At 38.7% G+C, this 24,116-nt stretch overlaps 2 protein-coding genes and 4 non-coding genes across 6 annotated transcripts in view; 1 reads left to right on the top strand and 5 right to left on the bottom strand.

The window, feature by feature from the left end:
* LOC106867279 (large ribosomal subunit protein uL4A) overlaps positions 1-8,165 on the bottom strand; it is a 15,079-nt gene extending 6,914 nt beyond the window's left edge. Inside the window, exons 1-7 of the mRNA XM_014912115.3 lie at positions 8,118-8,165; positions 6,329-6,497; positions 5,988-6,233; positions 5,198-5,322; positions 4,907-5,036; positions 3,866-4,022; positions 2,974-3,057 (exon numbers count right to left, since the gene is read on the bottom strand). Of these exons, the coding sequence (XP_014767601.1) occupies positions 2,974-3,057; positions 3,866-4,022; positions 4,907-5,036; positions 5,198-5,322; positions 5,988-6,233; positions 6,329-6,497; positions 8,118-8,129 (923 nt within the window). The 5' untranslated portion in view covers positions 8,130-8,165. The remainder of the gene's footprint in view (positions 1-2,973; positions 3,058-3,865; positions 4,023-4,906; positions 5,037-5,197; positions 5,323-5,987; positions 6,234-6,328; positions 6,498-8,117) is intronic.
* Positions 857-924, bottom strand: LOC128247473 (small nucleolar RNA SNORD18). The gene has a single exon (XR_008263845.1). It is a non-coding gene; the product is annotated as a small nucleolar RNA SNORD18 (small nucleolar RNA).
* On the bottom strand, positions 1,428-1,495 carry LOC128247474 (small nucleolar RNA SNORD18). The gene has a single exon (XR_008263846.1). It is a non-coding gene; the product is annotated as a small nucleolar RNA SNORD18 (small nucleolar RNA).
* On the bottom strand, positions 2,076-2,143 carry LOC128247472 (small nucleolar RNA SNORD18). The gene has a single exon (XR_008263844.1). It is a non-coding gene; the product is annotated as a small nucleolar RNA SNORD18 (small nucleolar RNA).
* Positions 2,713-2,780, bottom strand: LOC128247475 (small nucleolar RNA SNORD18). The gene has a single exon (XR_008263847.1). It is a non-coding gene; the product is annotated as a small nucleolar RNA SNORD18 (small nucleolar RNA).
* A 298-nt stretch (positions 8,166-8,463) lies between the features above and the next one.
* The window catches only part of LOC106867278 (gamma-tubulin complex component 4), a 30,473-nt gene continuing 14,820 nt past the window's right edge, over positions 8,464-24,116 (top strand). The window contains exons 1-7 of the mRNA XM_089349733.1: positions 8,464-8,632; positions 11,928-12,036; positions 12,712-12,902; positions 15,228-15,284; positions 19,044-19,123; positions 20,231-20,387; positions 23,606-23,744. Coding sequence (XP_089205859.1) covers positions 8,558-8,632; positions 11,928-12,036; positions 12,712-12,902; positions 15,228-15,284; positions 19,044-19,123; positions 20,231-20,387; positions 23,606-23,744 — 808 coding nt within the window. The 5' untranslated portion in view covers positions 8,464-8,557. The remainder of the gene's footprint in view (positions 8,633-11,927; positions 12,037-12,711; positions 12,903-15,227; positions 15,285-19,043; positions 19,124-20,230; positions 20,388-23,605; positions 23,745-24,116) is intronic.

Here is a 24,116-nt window from a genome sequence, read left to right as displayed (position 1 = left end):
CAGTAAAGGCAATAGCTCTCTGGGTCGTTTCAATCCCAATTATTATGCGTTCAGACTCCACCCCACAAGCAACATGTTTGATTTACAGGGCCCTAAGGGAAATTAAGTTACAAATGTCTAAACAAGCAAAGGTCAGTATATTGTAACAATATCATTACTTTCAGCAACACCGACGAATATAGAATCATCATTCCTTTGCAAGAGTAATCATATACAAAAGCAGAGGCTTCAATACTCCAATGACTTAGTTATCAGGCTTATCCGTACCAAAATGAAATTACACAAACCCATAACTGACAAATGAGTTTCCCTTGTCACACACAAGCTGAAAGAGCTAAACTTCATCACAGTAATAATTCTTGGCTTAGCTGTACTTCCCAGCTCATGCTTGCTTTATTTCTTTAGAGTCTAATGCATGCACATCTCACTCTCATGCAAACGTGTAACTGACAAATGAGTTTCCCTCATCACATGCCAGTCCACCAGAGCTAAACTTCATTACAATAATGACTCTTGGCCATACTTGATCCATACACACATTGGGGGCCTCGTTAGATCTAATTACTTTAGTTCTGCTCCAACCCAATTTCTGCCCGATCACATTCAGCTCATCATGCTTGATTACTTTACCGTCCGATGTGCACACACCCCACTCATGCAAAGGTAACACTTTTACCTAGTTCTAATTCCAATTATGATCTCAGCCTCCCCTACCCCAAATCTGCTGTAATTTATGCACACAACAACAAATATAGAATCACTGTACCTTGTTGCAGCTAGCACTACAATTTGCTAAAACACAACACTGAATTTGAGGTACTTATAGGGCTCTAAGATACAAATCTTTATATAAGCAAAGGTCAGCATATTGTAACAATATCATTGCTTTCAGCAACACGGACCAATATAGAATCATCATTCCCTTGCATTAGTAATTATATACAAAAGCAGAGGCTTTAATACACCAACCACTTAGTTATCAGGCTTATCTATACCAAAATGAAATTACACAAACCCATAACCGACAGATACTTTTCCCTTGTCACATGCTAGCGCAAAGAGCTAAACTTCATCACAGTAATATGACTCTTGGCTTAGCTGTACTTCCCAGCTCATTTCTGCCTGATTATGCTTGCTTTATTTCTTTAGAGTCTGATGTGTGCACACATCTCACTCTCATGCAAAGCTAACAGCTCCCTAGACCATTTATACCTAGTTCTAATTCCAATTATGATCTCGGCCTCCCCTATCCCAAATCTGCTGCTGAACCCAAGTAACAATGTATTAGCTTCTACTACAAAAGCTCATGAGGGGGAAGGTAATTTATGCACACAACAAATACAGAATCACTGTACTCTGTTGCAGCTAGCACAACACTGAATTTGAGGTACTTATCGGGCTCTAAGATACAAATCTTTATATAAGCAAAGGTCAGCATATTGTAACAATATCATTGCTTTCAGCAACACGGACCAATATAGAATCATCATTCCCTTGCATTAGTAATTATATACAAAAGCAGAGGCTTTAATACATCAACCACTTAATTATCAGGCTTATCTATACCAAAATAAAATTACACAAACCTGTAACTGATAAATGAGTTTCCCTCATCACAAACCAGTCCAGAGCTAAACTTCATTAGAATAATGACTTTTGCTTGGCCATACTTGATCCATACACACATTGGGGGGCTCATTAGATCTAATTACCATACCCCAACTCAATTTCTGCCTGATCGTAATTGATTACTTTACCATCTGAAGTGCACACACATTAGCATTCAGTGCCCACACCCCACTCATGCAAAGGTAACACCTCTACCTAGTTCTAATTCCAATTATGATCTCGGCCTCCCCTACCCCAAATCTGTTGCTGATTAATATCCAAGTAACAAAGTATTAGCAACTACTATGAAACCTCATGAGACTGAAGGTAATTTATGCACACAACAATGAATATAGAATCACCGTACCTTGTTGCAGCTAGCACCACAATTTGCTAAAACACAACACTGAATTTGAGGTACTTATAGGGCTCTAAGTGAAATTAAGATACAAATCTTTAAATAAGCAAAGGTCAGTATATTGTAACAATATCATTGCTTTCAGCAACACGGACCAATATAGAATCATCATTCCTTTGCAAGAGTAATTATATACAAAAGCAGAGGCTTCAATATTCCAAACCACTGAGTTATCAGGCTTATCAGTACCAAAATGAAATTACACAAACCCGTAACTGTTAAATGATTTTCCCTCATCACATGCTAGCCCATCAAAGAGCAAAACTTCACTACAATAATAACTCCTAGCTTGACCAGACTTGTTTTTACAATCCAGCTTGCATAGTTCTTCTTTAACAGTATCTTACCATTTACCACATTCCTTTGTGAGACCCAATGCTCAGGTTTCCCCACTTCTCAAATCTACTGCACTTTGATCTGCACACACACATTTGGGCCTCATTAAATCTAATAACTTCACCTCCACCCCAACTGATTTCTGGCCTTATTACATTCAGCAGATCATGCTTGCTCTATTTCTTTACAATTGAGGTTTATTATTTAAGCTTACATTGATTCCCTTGTGGTGTTGTTTTGCATTTATAAATAGAATAAATATATACAAATTATAACACACTCAAAACCACCCGCACAGACAGCCTGACTAATGGAGCTCTAACGGAAATTAAGCTACAGATCTTTAAGCAAAGGTCAGAATATTGTAACACTATCATTGCTTTCAACAACACGGACCAATATAGAATCATCATTCCTTTGCATAAAAACATACTGAAGGACATTGAAACTGGCACAAACAACAGATCCTTTGAACCACAACAGCAGCCAAATTCCTTCAAACACTAAATAAAGCAGGGTCAAATATTAAAAATAGTCAGAATGAATCACACCAAGACTCAGAACCCGGTACAAGCAAATCAGCAAAAAAAAAACAAAAAACAAAAACATACAGGGGTGATCTCAACACAGACTGAACTTGATGGCTCTTCAAAATTCTTGTCAAATCCGAATTGGACATCTTTGGCATTGGGAGACTGAAAAATTAAAACCAACATTCAGACAATGAAGTGTAGATCAATTCAAATGGAATCAATAATAATGATTAAGAAGAAATAATTTCAACTTATGAATTTGTAATCTTCAATAGCTACATTAAAGGAAGAAATATTCTTCCCATAATGACATTGTAGGATGTGAGGAGTTGGACCTGGTCGGTGTGAAAATGTATTTTGGCCGGACCCCACAATCTGCAGCACAAATTGAGAAAATAATTCTCAAGTCATACAACACTTACCACCCCCTTATATTAAGTTTTTGAAATGAATTAAATAGAATTCTTAGCCAAGCAAAATAACACTTTATTCATCACTCAGCCAAGAGAAAGTGTTGGCAGGCTACAGCTAGCAGCCTCATTTCATCCATCCAATTGACATCAGCAAACATATGATGTATAAAATTTCAGTATTGAAACATACATTGAGTCTTACTTCATTTTTTGTATGTAACAGGCCATAAAAAGAAAAAAAGAAAAACACAACTGTCTTGTATGTTTATGGCCAGTTAAGACAAAAAGCACCCCTAACCAACCCTGCCCATCAAAAAGTTTACCAACTTTAAGTCAAGAGGAAGGACACCATGACCAGTAAGGAATTTATCATTAGACTAGCGACCTAGTTGAAAAACCTGCGATGGAATGAACCCTATACCACCCCTAAAATATGAATGCTGCCTAACCCTCACCTACAACTACAGTTGAAGAGAGAGAGAGAGAGAGAGAGAGAGAGAGAAAGAGAGAGAGAGAGAAAGAGAGACAGAGACAGAAAGCCTGCCAACAGTACTTACTTGTAATCAACCTTTTCCTTGGATGGAGTTGTCCATGTTCCGTAGATGTTATCAAGCCTCCTAAAGGCAGACTCTGTCCATATACAGAAACGACCCACATGACCACCAGGGGCAATTTTCCTGAGGTTCAGATGCTTCACATTAAGCGTTGTGATACCTACAAAGACAAATCATTATAATATAGAGGTCATGCAATTAGTGATACTAACCAGACGATATTGCTCAGTCAAGTATTACAAAAGAATGAACTCCCCACCACCACCACAATATCAACTTTCTTATGCCAGTATGATTGCTTAATGACTTTACACTTACTGCGAAGCACAACCTAATGAGAATAGGCTTTACCATTGCTTTCTGTAACTCTCAGGCCATTTCCACATATATCAATTGGCATGTCTTTATCAAACACCCACAGGTTCATACAAGTTCAACTTATTCGCCCGCAGAGAAAGCTTCTTTCACACACTCTAGTGCCACTATCATGCAACATTACACCTCATTTGCAGAAAAAAACTCAAGATAATTAGTTTCCAAGTCAGTGTTAAAGACTTATTAGGGCCTAGGAAACTATAATGAAAAGACTCCATAACAACTGAACCTGGACAGACACCTACCCTTAAGGTAAATTCTTTGCTGATAATACATCCAGGACATATCATTTAATGTCCACCTTCCATGCTAGCATGGGTCGGACGATTTGACTGAGGACTGGTGAACCAGAAGGCTGCACCAGGCTCCAATCTGATCTGGTTCTCACAATTCTAGTGATCACCAAAAGGACACCACTGACATGGTTTTGTGAAGAGGAATACTAAATCAGGATATTGAATCAATATCACTACTGTTAAGAACACAAACTGAATATAAAATTTCTTTGCAGTAGGAAGAGCCTCTCCAAATACTTAGTAAAGAAGATGCTACTGTATCTTTATTTCAACTCAACATTTCCTGCTCCACATAACCATTCAGTTCAACATGCTACATTTACAGAGATAGAGACAAGGCACAGATTACAACTCTTGTAGAATGTCAACTTACCAGGAATGTTACGGAAAGCCCTCACAATTCCATTGTCCTTCTCATAGATAAGAACTGGTCCTTTACGCATAATCCTACGACGATTTCTCATCTTACCCTTTCCAGCCCTGAAGCGCTTGGATTTATAGACCTGAAAGAAAAAGATGAATAAAATAAAAAAGACACTGAAATCAAACTATTTAGCAATACTTGAAATTACTAACAAACTACCGACACAAAGCAAAAACTAGGATATTATAGTGGTATCATTGCTGTGAAGAACACAGACCGAATATAAAATCATTAACAAACCTTTTCAATGTCACTCCAAGCCTTCAAACGCCGCAACAAAGTTACAGCATCCTTAGTCTTCTTGTACTCCTGCACTTTATCAGTGATCACCAACGGAATTTCAGGAACCTCTTGAATTTGATGACCTAAAACATAAATATGCAAAAATAGCCATTTGAGATAATCCTGTGTCAACAGCACTAAATTCAAGCAAGAATAATGCCCTATCATACCCCATACTTATATAGCAGATAATCTAAACTAGATTAAGGAAGCAGTAAAAACATATAAGAAAGAAAAAAAAATTCGGCACTATCATGCTATTAGCTGTCAGAAGTGAAAGTGCTCACTGCCTGCTAGTGAAGTATCTGTCTGTCTGCCTGCATGCCTGTTGCTGGCCTGTCAAAGAATCGACAGACCAGCAACAGGCATGCAGGCAGATACTTCACTAGCAGTGAGCACTTTCACTTCTGACAGCATGATAGTGCCAAAAATTCAGCCAGCTGACATGCGCCATGAGACTCAGCCAACACTAAGTACCAAAATTGAAAAGAAAGAACCCCACCCCACCACCAAAGAACATACTCTTCTATGACGGTTGAGAGAGAAATGGTCATAAAAATGTTCCTTTATGAAGAACTGTAGATGTTATTGCAAAGAAACACTGACTATATTTCGCAACCACAAGACCATGAAATCTTCCTTGCACTAACTGACACACACCCCAAATAATATATTACTTAACAAATACTCTATTCAAGAAATAGCAATATATCTCAATTATCTGTAGAAAAGGATACGTAACACTTACCCTTCGATTGAACCAAGGAAGTGATACCGCTAGCAGCAACAGCAGAACACATAGCGTACCTCTTCTGATTGATGTTTATCTTTCTATGCCAGCGCCTCCAAACTTTGGTAGGAGCGAACATACGACCACCACGACACATGTTACCGAATGCACCCTGACCTGATCTGTGAGTACCACCACCGCGTACACGAGGAATACGAGCGACAGCACGACCGGTACCCCAAGACTCAGCAGAAGTCTGATGACCTGAAAAACAAAACAGATTGAGATATGAAAATCAGTTATAACACAGAACAGATTGGAAGGTAAAACAAGCAATAATAATAATAATAACAACAAACCTGCATATTTGGAAACAGCATAAGGATGACGAGAGTTCTTCATCATCTGGTCATGCACAAAGCTGACAATATCAGGCCGAATAGGGGCACTGAAAACAGCCGGCATTTTCACGTTGGAGGGCGTAGACTCACCCTTATCATTGTAGACCGACACAAGCGGGCGGATTGCCTGAAAAAATATATAATAGATAGCTTACAACCAATTCAACAGTAATGATGTGTGTGTGTGTGCGTATATATATAGCTGTAAGGGACGTTTGTCAATTTTCAAAATTATTGGTGCACATTGGGATTAGACACTGAGGGTCGCCAAAAATAAAAAGGTTACAGCCGTTTCCCCTCGGTGTCTAATCCCAATGTGCACCTAATAATTTATTAATTACCTCTCTATTTTCTTATATATATACATGCATATATATTAGAGAGACTTCCGAAGTTGTCTCAAGTGTATTAAAATGCAAAATATGTAATTGTTTATAAGCTTTCGCTGGATTTAATAATTTAAACCCGGTGGAAGAGATGAACTTCATGTAGTTTCACTTAATTCAGCGCCCATTCCATTTATCACGTGCCAAGACCGAGATTCATACTCATGGATTTATAAAAAGCACTACATAAATTTATAGTTGCAAATCATCATTTGTAGGCATTATATGAATGTGACCCATCGATCATCACATTTCAATCTAAACAGTGAACGACGAAGCAGTAACTACAAGAAACGGCAGGCAAATCTTCCTCACCTCACACTCTACCGAGGGGAAAAGAAACCCCGACTCGATAGCATTCCATATATGCATGCTGGTTCAAAGATGACAGAGGCACAATTATATAAACCAACGTAACCGTTTTAATTGAAGGCAACACTGATCGATCTTAGCACAACTTTCATATCACTTACGACTTATCAAAGACAAATCACCATAAACTAAAGCTACCACTACGATAAGCAGTCTAAAAATACTAAACTTAAACCCTCCATATCATAAAACGTTAAGTTATAATACTAAAGGATTTAAGGTTTTAATTAAAAGCTAAGCATTTTGAAATACGATATCGTACCCTAAAGGTTTATTAGTCTCACATCATCATATTCAAACTAAACTATTATCAAATGTCTTCCAGCTATGACAATTCAAGCATTTTCTACATCTAGGCGATTCTATTAAATCTATCCTTGCTTTATTTCAACAAGGTAGAGAGAGAACGACTTGAAGGTAATCTGTTACTTGAAGTAAGACCAAAGACCGGCTTCAATAAAGTTTGGTTTAAAGTCGTCAAAAGCCTATTTTAAATACTAATTAAATTGGATTCTACAACACTTTCAATTATTCTAATTCTTTTTAAAAAGCAAGCGCTTCAACACACATTAACATTCATAAAATAATTCCAATTAAATGACACGTGTTACAGAAATTGCATTATTTAGAAGGGGACTAAGTAATTTACTTATGGAATTACTTTCTAAAAAATGATATTGGTAATTGAAATAACATTTAAATTATAACCTACGTTTCGATCTCAAAGGAATATGAAGAAAATATCAACGTAGACAAAGGCTGAAAAGAAATGTTCCTGCTTCACGTGGGTCTTTCTTGAGAGTATCGCCATATTGCTGCAGCAAGCGAGGGCAAGAGTGCGACAAATTAACATCAAAAACGGTAAATATTAACGTGATTAGTCGCAAAATTAATAACAATTAACGATAGATGTCAACTTTAATGAAATAAAGTAAGTGTGAAATTATTTGGTTGCTTTAAAATTCGATAATATCGACTGAAACACTTACCGCCTTCGACATAGCTGGTGACTTGGAGTAGTCCTAATTAGAAAAGAGGAAGACGGGAAGTCATTATAACACACATAGCTCAGCTTAGGTTTTGTATTCATCCGCGCGTGTCGTAAAAATAAAATTACCGGCTTTATTGAAGGATTTTTAATCGTATAACAAAATATTATATTTTAAAGTTCAAATATTTTATTATTAATTTGAAAAACTAAAGTAAATAACGTAAAATTGATTATTTTTGCTACGGTTTATTTTGTTAGCGTAAGTATTTGTGTGTTTAATAGTGACATCATACGGCGAAAATTGAAACTACAAACGGGAGATAACTCTTATCGTAAATTTCTTTGACCCCCGCCAAATTGTTTTCAAATGACGGGAGTCTCGATGTTGTCAATTGACTTCGATTTGTATATTTGAAATATTGTACCATAATCGGAGAAATGTTACATGAACTTTTATTCGCCTTATCCGGTTACCCTGGAAACATATTTGTCGATAATGGTGATAAAATACAGGTACACTATATCACAATTTCCTTTGTTATTGAACTTATATCAAGACAAACTGACGTAGTCTTTGTGGACGATCGGCGTGCTGAAAATACCAGCCAAATGTCTTTAAAATCTCACCCTATCTTCTTAAATAAGGAAATGATTGGATGGTCATGGCTAGTTTGTCTTTGATCATGGGTTATACAGCTATAATTGTCTAAGAATTTACGCGTGTCTCTTAACAGTTCATTGTAATAGAGGGAAAAGTAAAAGATTGTGCACTTGCCATAAATAAATGAAGTGAAATGAGAAATGCTGGCAACGAAATGTTTACTTTTGTGACAAGTGTTTTATGTTTGCATAATTTTAAGATTTTTGTCAATGAGTTTTTGTTGTTTAGCTAGAGATCTACTTTGATTGTACAGCATTTAAAATAACAGAAATCGACTTATGTCGTGAAGAAGGTGCAACATTCTAAGGCTGATACACTGTATAACATACATTTGACAATTCCATATCAGAATGTACCAAATAGTGATCAACTAGACACATATGGCATATCTGAAACTATAGACCTGTGGCTCTTGCTTGGCCGATTTCGAACGTGACAAAGATCGGTTCGATCACTGCTGACCGGAGTTACGTAGCAACGGCATTCACCTCTTTAGGTCAGAATGTGCAGTATCGTTGTCAAATGAACAAAAGTACATATCCCATAGCTTTGGATCGTGTTCGTCATTCGGCTGCTTATTAACGGACGGAATTCTGGTTTAAGCATCCCATATAACTTCTCATAACTTTTTTCACTTTTTGGAATTTTTTTCAGGGACGGGATTTAAAAAAAAATTTTTTTTTTGCCTAACTATGGATTTCTGTGTGTAGGATACAAATTCGCAAAACTTTTTGAAAATTGTCCCAAAATAAGGTTATGAGAGGTTATATAGGGTACTTAAACTTGAATACCGCCTATTAACATACCATAGGTTTCCTTGATCAGGACTGACTAGGGGGGGGGGCATCATAACTTTTTTCAACTTGAGGGTGGACAGTCGATATACAACAGGTTACATGCGTTCTTGTATTTTCTTTTGCAACCATTAAATGTGAAACCAATAAAGTTACACACTGTTTCGTAACAATAAGAAATGTTGGTATCAAAAAAGGTTAACTCTTTTGATACCGACCTGCTTGAGACTGTCCCCTGGGACTGTGAGACAAACCTTGAAATTGATTTAATTTTAAACCTCCTATCAAAGTTTCATATTAGTTTATGTTTCAAAATAATGGCAAAGTTATTTGACTAAATTCTTCTTTATTTTTGAAGTTAATTAAAGCGAAGGTAGTTTATTTCAACAGCAATATGGTAATGAAAGGGTTGGATGTTTTTTTAATGAAATTCTTATGCTATTAATGGGAACCTCTGCCTTGTAACTGGGTTTGGTACGATAATGCTTTGCCTGACAGTCCCTGTAACAGAGCAACAATGGTAAGCTGTTAACCAATCAACCAGACAAAGGTGGCATCCCAGCATGGTCACGGCTTAGTGGTTACCACCAGGTAAAACAATCATATAACTTCTATAATCATCATTTAACGTCCGTTGTCCATGCTGGCATAGGCTGGACAGTTTGATCAGGGCTGGCAAGCTGAATGGTGGCGGGCTGCACCAGAGTCAAGGCTGGTTTGGCATGGTTTCTACAGCTTGATGCCCTTTCTAACGCTAAACACTTTACAGAGTGTGTTGGGTGCTTTTATGTGGCACCGCCACGTTTACCTTTGTTGAAATGCATGTTTTTTGTCTCAAACTTTTGTAGATAATTCTAACCTCAGCCAAATGATACATGATAAAAGTGTGTGGGGAGACTCGTTAGTACTACCTCAGACAACATCACTGGAACCCATGCCATTATAAAATATCTAGTCCATGCTGTAGATCTGTTGGCTAGGTAGGGTATCCAGTTGTGAAAATCTTGTAACATACCCAACAGTAAAGATTTCTTATTGTGCATGCGATAGTGAATGCCCATGGCAAGTGACAAGTCACTGTACTGGAACAGACTACCCAACCATGCCAACGCAAAAAGAAAACAGATACAAGCATGGCTGTGTGGTTAGAAGCTTGCTTTCCAAACACGGAACAGGTTCAATTCCACTGCATGGCACCTTGGGTAAGTGTCTTTTAACTATAGCCCTTGGGCCGACCAAAGCCTTTGAATGGATTTGGTAGACAGAAACTGAAAGAAGCCTGTTGTGTGTATATTTAGGTATGTACACACAAACATACACACACATATATATATATCTGATGATATCTATAAAGTTTAAAATAATGTTCATTACATATTTTTCCTTTATTGGAGCAAATATGGCTTACAGCTGTTTCTAGTAGTCATTATAGGTACATGACAGACAGGTTTACTCACTTGGTCTATTGATCAATTGAGAAAAATTGAACGACTTAAGAAAATTAATGCTACTTTCATCAGAGCCATTTCTGGTTATAACAAGCAGAGAATTGAAGGGATGGCTAAGATCACCTGGAGTTCTTCACTAATCTAAGTATTATTGTTGGTATGGTGTACAAACAGAGAGCTTATGAAGTATTTTGCCCATATTGATAACCCCTCACTATTAACTCTGTTTTATATATATATATATATATATATATATATATAATTTAAATAAGCAGAAATCAAACTTTTGTTTATTCTGTTATTACCTGTACCCTATGAGCATAATGTGCTTGCATACCCATGCCCAGTGATAACATAGGCAAATGATACTGGTAGTAAGAACGGATATTCTTATTCCTTAGATGGTTATTCCAACTGCTAACTCTACTTGCATGGCTGTGTGGCTAGGAAGCTTGCTTCCCAGCTACATGGTTTCGGGTTCAGTCTTCTGCTATAGCCCCGGGCCGACCGAAACTTTGTGATTGAATTTGGTTGGCGGAAGTTACTGCCGCGTGTGTATATGTCTGTGTATGTACCTGTGCCTCTCCGAAAGAGAGAGAGGGATATATATATATATATATATATACACACACACACATATATATGTGTGTGTGTAGATCTGTGTGTCTTTATGTCTGTGTTTGTCTCCCTTCCCCACTGCTTGACAATTGGTGTTGGTGTGTTTACATCCCTGTAAATCATCAGGTAAAGTTACTGATAGAATAAGTACAAGGCTTCAAAAAATAAAGCACTAAGGTTGATTCATTCAAGTAAAAATTCTTCAAGGTGGTGCCCTAGCATGGCTACAATCAAATGACTGAAATAAATGAAAGATAAAATGAGGTAAAATTATTTATATATTATAGGTTCAAAAAGGACTTCCCTTTTTACATTCTGCTGAGGAAAAAGCTCTGAATCGTCTCTGTCAGTTGGCCACCCATTTTAAGATGTTTAAAGGATTCATAAACAAATACTGTAAGTTTGCATTTAGATGTTCCTATCTCTTTAGAATTTTAATTATTTTGTTGTTATATCCGTGGAGGCGCAATGGCCCAGTGGTTAGGGCAGCAGACTCGCGGTCATAGGATCGCGGTTTTGATTCCCAGACCGGGCGTTGTGAGTGTTTATTGAGCGAAAACACCTAAAAGCTCCACAAGGCTCTGGCAGGGGATGGTGGCGAACCCTGCTGTACTCTTCCACCACAACTTTCTCTCACTCTTACTTCCTGTTTCTGTTGTGCCTGTAATTCAAAGGGTCAGCCTTGTTACACTGTGTCACGCTGAATATCCCCGAGAACTACGTTAAGGGTACACGTATCTGTGGAGTGCTCAGCCACTTGCACGTTAACTTCCCGAGCAGGCTGTTCCATTGATCGGATCAACTGGAACCCTCATCGTCGTAAGCGACAAAGTGCCAACAAAAAAAAAATGTTTACAAGGGGGAGACAAGCACCTCCACCCAGCTAAGCCTGCATCCAGAGACATGTTTCTGAGTCTTTGCTCGTCATCAGTCTGGAGTAGCATGACTTGCTAGTCAAAGATGCCTATCAAGCTCTTGTAAACATATAATAATTCTAGTGAAATACATTCACTGATTTCAAATTTATTATTTCTAAATGTGTAAATGTATATGTCATCTTTTATTTTTCAGCTTTCTGCAATTTTCATCCAGATAGTGCTGGTTCAACAACTGGTGAAATGCATGGTATCTACCTGATGTTTTTATGTAGTGGATTAAATACTTTGCTAGAGGACTACCAGAATGACATTTTGGAACTTGAGAAATCTGCCTTAGCTGATCCACACCTTCCTGTCAGTGAAGTCCTTCTCAAACTTCAACATGTAAGATGTTTTTTAGACATTTAATTATTGAGTTAGTTGAGTGGTTATTGTGTATGGGGATACTTCCTTGCATATCTTCTGTTCAAACCCTAAACAAACAAAGACAATGATTTCATGTTGCTGTTTAACCCCTGCCATGTAAAAATCGCCTGTGCAGGTGTCATGTAAATCATCATCATCATCATCGTTTAACGTCCGCTTCCCATGCTAGCATGGGTTGGACGATTTGACTGGAGACTGGCGAACCAGATGGCTACACCAGGCTCCAATCTGATTTGGCAGAATTTCTACAGCTGGATGCCCTTCCTAACGCCAACCACTCAGAGAGTGTAGTGGGTGCTTTTACGTGTCACCCGCACGAAGGCCAGTCAAGCGGTACTGGCAACGGCCACGCTCAAAATGGTGTATTTTATGTGCCACCCGCACAAGAGCCAGTCCAGGGGCACTGGCAACGATCTCTCTCAAAAATCCTTACACATGTCACGGGCACAAGTGCCAGAAAGGTGACGCTGGGCACAGGTGCTATCCCGATTTTGCTTTCGCTTGCCCCAATAAGCAGCTGAAAAGCATCCATGCTGGTGTCACATGTGAAGTACCTGTGCTAGTGCAATATAAAGAGCACCCACTACACTGTAAAGTGGTTGGTGTTAGGAAGGGCATCTGGCCATAGAAACCATGTTAAAACAGACAATTGGAGCCCGGTGCAGCTGTTCTGCTAGCCAGCTCCTGTCAAACCATCCAACCCATGCCAGCAAGGAAAATGGATGTTAAATGATGATAATGAATCTAGGATGAATGTGTCTTTCCTTTTTCCACTCAGGCACAGGCATCATCATCATCATCATCATCGTCGTTTAACGTCCGCTTTCCATGCTAGCATGGGTTGGACGATTTGACTGAGGACTGGTGAAACCGGATGGCAACACCAGGCTCCAATCTAATTTGGCAGAGTTTCTACAGCTGGATGCCCTTCCTAACGCCAACCACTCAGAGAGTGTAGTGGGTGCTTTTACGTGTCACCCGCACGAAAACGGCCACGCTCGAAATGGTGTCTTTTATGTGCCACCCGCACAAGCCAGTCCAGGGGCACTGGCAACGATCTCACTCGAAAATCCTACGGGAGCCAGTCAGGCGGTACTGGCAACGGCCACGCTCAAAATGGTGCATCTCATGTGCCACCCGCACAAGAGCCAGTCCAGGGGCACTGGCAACGATCTTACTTGGCTTGCCGTGTCTTCTCACGCACAGCACATTTCCAAAGGTCTCGGTCAGTAGTCATTGCCTCGGTGAGGCCCAATGTACGAAGGTCTTGCCTCACCACCTCAGCCCAGGTCTTCCTGGGCCTACCTCTTCCACGGGTTCCCTCAACTGTTAGGGTGTGGCACTTTTTCACGCAGCTATCCTCCTCCATTCTCACCACATGTCCATACCAGCGCAATCGTCTCTCTTGCACGCCACAACTGATGCTTCTAATGTTCAGCTTTTCTCTCAAGATACTTACACTCTGACGGGTATTCACATTGACATTACACATCCAACGGAGCATACTGGCTTCATTCCTTGCGAGCTTACGTATGTCCTCAGCAGTTACAGCCCATGTTTCACTGCCATGTAGCATGGCTGTTCGTACGCATGCGTCATACAGTCTGCCTTTTACTCTGAGTGAGAGTCCCTTTGTCGCCAGCAGGGCTAAGAGCTCTCTAAACTTTGCCCAGGCTATTGGCTGTGTGATTAAGAAGTTTGCTTCTAAACCTCTTGGTTTCAGGTTCAGTCCTACTGTGTGCTACTTTAGTTTCAAGTGTCTTCTACTATAACCCTGGATTAGCCAAAACTCAGAATGTAAAGGCAGACGAAATACTGCTAAGCATTTCGCCCAGCATTCTAACGTTTCTTATTTCTTTATTGCCCACAAGGGGCTAAATACAGAGGGGACAAACAAGGACAGTCAAAGGGATTAAGTCGATTACATTGGCCCCAGTGCGTAACTGGTACTTAATTTATCAACCCTGAAAGGATGAAAGGCAAAGTTGACCTCGGCGGAATTTGAACTCAGAATGTAACGGCAGACAAAATACCACTAAGCATTTCGCCTGGCATGCTAGCGCTTCTGCCAGCTCACCGCCTTTCACACACCACATATTAGTTGGCCCATAACTACAGCAGAAGATACTTTCTAAAAGTACTTCACTGACTGAACTATATGATAACAAAATGAAGTCTGTATCCTCACAGGCATGCGTGTGCTTCCATATTTTATTAATATATTTGAATGATAATAAAATGTCTAAATAATATTGATGTTTTTATATATTTGATTTTTTTCAGTATGAACTGCTGTTTCCTGCATTGTCCTCTTTCTTGACAGAACTTAAACAACATGAGGTACAACTTTCATTATATAACATCATCATCTTCACAATTATCATTGTTTTAACATTGCAGACTATTGGAAATAAACAACATTGCTTGTGTGACAGTGGCACCCATTTACAAATATCACATGATATCAAGACAAGGAAACCCAAACCTTCATGTACACACACACACACACACACACACACACACACACACACAGATACACATAGACACAAATACACACACACATACACACATACAGACACACACACGCACACACACACACACACACACACACACAGCTTCTTTCAGTTTCTATCTACCAAACCCACTCATAAGGCTTCAATCAGCCAGGATCTATAGTAGAAGACATTTGCTCAAAGTACCACACAGAGGAACTGAGCCTAAAACCATTTGGTTAGAAAGCAAGCTACTTAACCACACAGCCTGCACCTCTGTATAATACCTGTGTCTCTGTGAATCATCTCAATGTGCCACTTGGTTGCCTCCTTTATGCCACATGTGTGTATACTGTGATTGGGAATGGGTAAAATTGCAATTGTTGGTGTAATTTGTTGAGGCAGATTTTCTATGACTGCATGCCTTTTCTAACAACAACCCTCACTTGTTTCAAAGCAAGGTAATATTTCCCCATTACCAGACATGCTTTCATTTAAGTTTAGAAGTGCGTGACACTATTTGTATGATGAGGATATTCATTTATAATGATTTTGTGATGTCAAGACAAGGAGACTTCCTCCTTTGTTCTGTCCGCATATGCATTTGTCTATTTTGATCTCCATTTTATTACCAATTGAGCAAGACAGTGGTGATGTTTACATTCTTTGTTGGCATTACATTCTTTGTAGACACAGGAGTGGCTGTGTGGTAAGTAGCTCGCTTACCAACCACATGGTTCTGGGTTCAGTCCCACTGCGTTGCACCTTGGGCAAGTGTCTCCTACTATAGCCTCGGGCCAACCAAAGCCTTGTGAGCGGATTTGGTAGACGGAAACTGAAAGAAGCCCGTCGTATATATATATATATATATACCGGAGTAAGCACATGAAATGTGCAACAAGGTGGAAAAAAGAGTACTCAAATACCAGAGGTAGAGTAATATGCTTTATTTAAAAGCAGCATAAATATAACAAAAAAACCGTTACTCTGAGTTTCACGTTCCCGTTCATCGGACAGTTTTGTTAGAAATGGAGAAAGGATAACAATGCAATCGAAAGTAATATAAAATTTAAAACACATGGATTCGTTTGATTGGTCGTTTCAAATAACGGTCATGGATTGGTCGTTTCAATTAACGGTCATAGATGCGTAATGCACAGACCCAATAAATTTAATACAGATTCATCCTATTAAAAAATATCGAAGAAAACCTTAAATAGAAAAATGGGCTCAAAATACATATTGTAAATAATTAATTATATTCGAATTAACGCATTAAAATCAAATCAATAAAATAAAGTATACGCTTCATTCAAAATAAAATAAAATAAAATTACAATAGCGTGTACGTATACAAGGCTATCCACAACATATATATATCTATATATAAATATATACATCGAAATACACAGTTGCATACGCACAAACAATCTACGTATATAGGCCTATATTTACAAGGCACAGATATATACATAAGTACAAATCTACACACATATACACACACACGCATTTAAGTTTGCGCGTGAAAAACCTATGTGCTGGTAACGAAAATTGTATCTTAAGCTATGGAGTGGAGGAGTAAAGAGTAACGTATCTATAATAACGTTAAATATAGGAAAGGGGGTGGCGGGGGAATGTAGTTGTCATAAAAAAGGAAAAGAAGAAAGAAAGAGAATAAAGAAAGAAAGAAAGAAATGGAAAAAAAGAAAGATAGCAAAGGAAGAAAAGAGAGAAAGGCTGGGAATAGTAAGGAAGGAGTAGAGAGAGAAAATAAGCAAGAGCATATAGTAAACGTGCATAAAATTTAGATTGCGCATATATGCGTATACAAAAATGTGTATAGCATCACGCATATAGATACATATGTTGATATGTACGCAAATACTTACGATCATAACCTTATACATGCGTATGCACACATACAAGTATATGTGAGTGTGAACCTAATCGTACATACGCATATATAATAATATAGATGCATGTATGTATAAATAAACACAAGCATATGCCCTTACCGTGTATACACAAAAAATATACGCACGAAATCATAACAGCATATGCACAAGTGCAAACCCAGGCCCTATATGTAAGCGCAGGTACATGCATATGAATACTTAAGTGCTGTAACTATACAGACATCTACATAAAGAAACCATTAGATCTCGGTGTATATATGCAGCCAACTTCTTAAATAAACCGCTGGGTGTATAAAAGTTAAAACCAGGCGAAAGTACATGCATAAAAGAATACAAAGCGTTTTTTTTTTTAAATAAATAGAATAGAATGAAGTAAAAAGTAAAAACAAGGGAGAAGAAAAATTATGTATATAACAGACGAAGGTTTTCTTAAAATGATGCAGGGGTCTTTACAAAATTCTTACAACGCTAAATAAATCATTTATAATTTGGTACCAATCCAATAGCCAGATTGCACAATGGTTATAAGGATTCGATCATAGTCAAAAATTACCCATATGGAATATTACATGCAGACATTTTAAATTTGGATGCATGCCTACATGTGTTTAAAAGTTCGCGTCTTTGGTTTAGCGCCTTCTTATCCTGGAACAAGATATTCATTTTTTCCAATAAACAAAGATCACATTTCAATGGTCTCTTATGGGCACCGTGTCTGTAAGGCGATGCTTTGCCTAAAATCCTCCATGTCACGTTGAAAGGCTGGGCTTCATTCTCCTTTAAATGCCAGATGTATTTTGCCAGGCTCGTCTTTGTCCTATTTTCAGGGTACCTAAAAAAATTTTTATGCGAATACAGTCTGGTTTTGAAAGAATTTTCTGTAGCCCCTGTATATGTTCTATAATCATGCGAGCCTTCTATCTGGACTTTGGCCGTATATACAATGCCTTTTTCTAGACATCTTCCTTCCAACGGACAGGAGGTTGGGTCTTTGCAATTACAGGTCTTTGTAAGCTGGCCTGCATTATTGTTTTTGGTAATTATTTTATTGTTGTGCTGGCTGATTAAAGAGGCGAAGTTTATATATATGTATGTGTGTGTATATGTTTGTGTGTCTATGTTTGTCCCACCAACATCGCTTGACAACCAATGCTGGTGTGTTTACGTCCCCGTAACTTAGCGGTTCGGCAAAAGAGATCAATAGAATAAGTACTAGGCTTACAAAGAGTAAGTCCTGGGGTTGATTTGCTTGACTAAAGGCGGCGCCCCAGCATGGCCGCAGTTAAATGACTGAAACAAGTAAAAGAGTATTATGACCCTTTTCAAGAACTCTGGAATAAAACAAAAAAAAAAAAAAGAAAATTCCTTATTTGAAAACATTTAATGGTTGGTAACAAGAAGAAAATCTGTCTGTCAAACCCTGTTTCAGATAACTCCTCATCCAAATCCTTATTAGCATGGCAAAAATAGACTTTAAACAAACAAGCAGTATTACTTTAACTTAGTCATACTAACTTAATATTTAATTTTTATGTTCTGAGGTCGATAAAATAAGTACCAGTTGAGTACTAGGGGTCATTGTAATGACTTACCTCTTCTCCTGAACTTGCTGGCCTTGTGCCAAAATTTGAAACAAATTTAATAAACGTTACTTATTACATTAATAAATTAACATTAATTATTACTTCTAGGCTCATGGTTGTTATATCTTGGACAGAATTCATAAAGCTTCCATCTCTGGTATACCAGTTGTGAAGCAGACTTTTGAAAGGTAAGTGTACTTTTACCATTTGCCAAGCACTTTTGACAGCTAAGTGTACTTATTTGAAAATTATAGAACTGAGAAAATTATATTTGATGGTTTTATATTCTGAATTCCCCACCATGAGTGTTCAGATGTTTGAGCAAATGAACATCTAAACTTGATGAATTAGCATGTAAGTGGCTGAGTATTCCACAGACGTGTACTTGTCATGAAAACCCACAGCTTAGTGGTTAGGATATTTGGCTCGATTTCTGGCAGAGTGTTGTGTTCTTAAGCAAGACACTTTACTGTGTGTTTGATTGTGATTCCTTGTCTTAGCATTGCATGCTAGTTGTAAACAAACATCACTGTTACCAAAGCAGTCATTCATTTGCAATCTTCTATGAATACATGTCTGGCCATTGTGGTGGCCTAGGGGAAATATTACCTTACTTAGAAACAGGTGAGGTTTGGTTACAGAAGGGCTGTCAACCAAAGAAATGTGCCTTGACAAATTTCATCTGATCCATAGAAGCGCAAAATAATAGACATTAAAATGATAATGATGAGGTTGATTATATATATATATGAGGGGCACTGAAAAGTTACTGACTTTAAGGGTATCGTGAGAAGCCTGGTTGGGGGGCTCAACCTTCTGAGTTCTTTTACAGGGCTCAGAAAAACTGAAGGACTGCTGTAGTAAGTGTGTGAGTCTGAGAGGGGAATATGTTCAATAAAATCATAATTAACTGATCCTCTTGTATTTTCTTTTGCCTAAAGCCAAGAACTTTACAGCACCCCATCATGTATGTACATACATCACACACACACGCATACACACACATGCGCGCACTGGTTTCAGTAGTCAATTTCGATTTAAAATTCTTAGTCTGTGGTTGTGAAATAAGTATTCTGTTTCTGTTGTGAATGGGTATTAGTGCTGCTATCACCATTTATGTTACAAGCATAGTGATGTATTAGCTAGAAATCTCTATATATCCAGATACATCTAAATATCCCTCAAACTATACTCTCATCTGAAGTCAGGCTGTATTAGATGAGTTGGTCATGACTGGAACTATAGTGGTGGCTGCTGTTGCTTTGTAGATGACTTGAGTTTTATTTCTATTTCAGTTTACTTTCAACCTGTCATGGACCATTGTTTAAACATCTTTGTGCTTGGATGTTGTATGGCAAACTAATGGATCCATATAAGGAATTCTTCATCCAGGAGAGCCATGAAGCCAATGCTAGAAGTTGTGAACAGGAAGAAAATAATCAAGATGCCAAGGTAATTGCTATAGTTCCAGGAAGACATGGGAAAAAGTGGTGAGAAAGGATCTACAGGCGTTGGGACTCACAGAGGGGTTGACGGAGGACCGAAACTCCTGGTGGTTTGCTGTGCTTGAAAAGACACATCATCATCATCGTTTAATGTCCGCTTTCCATGCTAGCATGGGTTGGACGATTTGACTGAGGACTGGTGAAACCAGATGGCTACACCAGGCTCCAATCTGATTTGGCAGAGTTTCTACAGCTGGATGCCCTTCCTACCGCCAACCACTCAGAGAGTGTAGTGGGTGCTTTTACGTGTCACCCGCACGAAGGCCAGTCAGGTGGTACTGGCAACGGCCATGCTCAAAATGGTGTATTTTATGTGCCACCTGCACAGGAGCCAGTCCAGCGGCACTGGCAACGATCTCGCTCGAAAATCCTTACACATGTCACGGGCACAAGTGCCAGAAAGGCGACGCTGGGCACAGAAGCATGGTTGCCCTTGCATACAGGCTGTTCCCTGCATCCCTTTCCAGCTGAGAATCCCTAATCTTGTGGGCTCATAGATGCTGGTACCATGTAAAAAGCACCTGAACTGGTATCATGTAAATGCACCTGTGCCATGCTGTGTAAAAGCACCCATTATACCTTGTAAAGTGGTTGGCGTTTGTAAGGGCATCCAGCTGTAGAAACCATGCTTAACCCTTTAGTGTTCAGATTATTCTATCAAACATAATGCTTATTGATTCACATTGATTTGAATTAATCATGCATTATCTCATATTTTCAAGATCTTGATGGTGTAATTACTTAATGTAGAATAACATTGTAGGGTAGGTGTGATAGGCTGAATCTGGCCAGTTTGAACATAAAACAGATTAAATATTTTGGCCGGATAAGGGTTAAACATAATTGGAGCCTGGGCGGCTCTTCAGCTGGCCAGCTCCGTCAAACTGCCCAACCTATGCTTGCATGGAAAACAGTCAATTGATGACGATGATGCTTAGATTTTATTGTGCATGATTAAACATTCATTATGAACATTAATTTGAGACAGAAGAAAGACTGATAGATCCACTGAAGGAATTTAACCCTTTAGTGTTCAGATTACTCTGTTAAATGTAATATTTTCCGTTCAAATTGTTTTGAGTTAATCATGCATTATGTTATAGCTTTGAGGTTTCAATGATGTGATTGTTTCTTTTTAGAATGTCACTGTAGGTTAGGTGTGAGGGGCTGGATCTGGCCAGTTTGAATATGAAACATGTAGAATATTTGGGCCGGATATGGCCGGTTCAAACACTAAAGGGTTAAACCATGTATTTATTGCTTACAGGATTCTTGTTGTAACCTCTGCTAAGAATAATTTGCTTGACGAAAATCAGAGATATCAAGGAGAAAATTAATAGATACTGGAATATAAAGGCGGGGAAACAGAATGTATAGACATAGGTGTGTGGTTGTGATGCTTACTTCCTAACTGTGTGGTCTTGGGTTTAGTCCCACTATACAGCAACTTTGACAAGTGTTTTCTACTACAACCTTAGACTGGCCAAAGCCTTGTGACTGGATTTGGTAGACAGAAACTAAAATAAGCCCATTGTAATACATGTGCTTGTGTTTGTGAGTATTCTTGCGTAGATATTGTGTGAGCATCATCATCGTGTAAATATAATTGTTTGTTTCAATCTTCTGTGCAAAACACATTTGTACAATCACCAAAACTTTATCCATCCATTTTCTCAGCCCATTATTCTTGGGAGGGTTGTGAAGATAGAGTCCTCATGTACCGCCTCCATAGGGTCTTATCACAAGCCACTGTGATTACACTTTCCTGCTGGATTCCCAAGCATGACCAACTGAGGATTATGGTTATTACCCAACCATCACATTCTTGGTCTACTCTGAAGCTCAACTAGAAGAATCCATTTTGCAGTCCTTCTTGTGACATTCTTATCACATGTCCATAGTATGAGAGTTGTGGCCTCTCAATGCAGAGAATTAGTGGCTTGACCTGGAGAGCCTTCTTGATCTCTGAGTTACACATTTTGTCAAGTTGTTGGCACTCCGTCGCTTACGATGTCGAGGGTTCCAGTTGATCCGATCAACAGAACAGCCTACTTGTGAAATTAACGTGCAAGTGGCTGAGCACTCCACAGACACGTGTATGCTTAATGTAGTTTTCGGGGATATTCAGCGTGACACAGTGTGACAAGGCTGGCCCTTTGAATTACAGGCATAACAGAAACAGGAAGTAAGAGTGAGAGAAAGTTGTGGTGAAAGAGTACAGCAGGGTTCGCCACTACCCCCTGCCGGAGCCTCGTGGAGCTTTAGGTGTTTTTGCTCAATAAACACTCACAACGCCTGGTCTGGGAATCGAAACCGCGATCCTATGACCGCGAGTCTGCTGCCCTAACCACTGGGCCATTGCGCTTCCTTTGTCAAGTAACATTACTACAAATATTCTTCAAAGAAAATCCCATTTTGGTTGCTTGTATTTGTGATTTGTATTCTTTCGATTATTACCCAACATTCATGATGATGGGTTGGGAAAGGCATAGAAACCTGAATTAATATCAATTTGTTTAAAGACGGCGAGCTGGAAGAAGCGTTAGCACACCAGGCAAAATGCTAAGCGGCATTTCGTCCATCCTTATATTCTGAGTTCAAATGCTGTTAAGGTCAGTTTTACTTTTACATCGGATTTGATAAAATAAGTATAAGTTGAACACTGGGGTCAATATAATCAACTTACCCTGCCCCCAAAATTGCTGGCCTGGTGCCAAAATTTGAAACCAATATTTGTTTAAATTTCTGTTTAACATTTTGTAACAGAAACATAACAAGATCTTTCAATGTTTCATATATCATTGGGTTCTATCTATTCAATATGAATATTTCACATGTTAAGTCTTTAGTATCTATTCTCTCTGAGAAATTGTTGAGCCAATGAGGGAACCACAAATTGGTTACTTATTATGCTAGAAACAGCAGTCAAATCTCTCTCATGCCAAATTTGCCGTCTTAAAAAACAAAACAGAAGGACATTGGATACAAAAAAACAAGAGGGCCATGTCTGGAATATCATTCACCTTAGGTTTACTTAATTAGGGCTGACCTAAGGTTAAACAGCAACAGAACTATTTCCGAAATGTTAAAGGGTCAAAATGTAATTGCAAACTTTATATGTAAGGGATTTTTCAATGTTGCTTTATACTTTCTTTTATTGATTAGAAACAGGTAGTTTATGTTATCCGTGCTGACCTCCTACCATCGTATATTGGATACCAAGTGGCCAAAAAAATTCTGTTTGTTGGAGAGTCCATTAAAATGTTTGATACTCAAAAGTTAACACCAGAAATTAAGAAACTAGGTGAGTCTTTTAACTAATCTAATTAACTTCCTGAATCTAAATATTTGAAATGAGATGTTAATATGATTATTTTTCAGGTTATTAATTAATCCTACCACATAAAAAGCGTTGGTGCTGGTTCCATGTAAAAATCTTGGTACTGGTGCCACATGAAAAGCACTGGTGCTGATGCCACATGAACGGCACTGATGCTGGTGTCATGTAAAAAGCATTGATGATCTGGCTCCCGTGCCGGTGGCACGTAAATAGCACCATTTGAGCGTGATCGTTACCAGCGTCGCCTTCCTGGCACTAGTGCCGGTGGCACAGGAAAAGACATTTGAGCGAGATCGTTGCCAGTGCCGCTGGACTGGCTCCTGTGCAGGTGGCACG

The sequence above is a fragment of the Octopus bimaculoides genome, chromosome 3 (genome assembly GCF_046866305.1).
Source record: "Octopus bimaculoides isolate indiv1 chromosome 3, ASM4686630v1, whole genome shotgun sequence".
Taxonomy (NCBI): Eukaryota; Metazoa; Mollusca; class Cephalopoda; order Octopoda; family Octopodidae; genus Octopus; species Octopus bimaculoides.
This window is presented reverse-complemented; position numbering and strand designations above follow the sequence as displayed.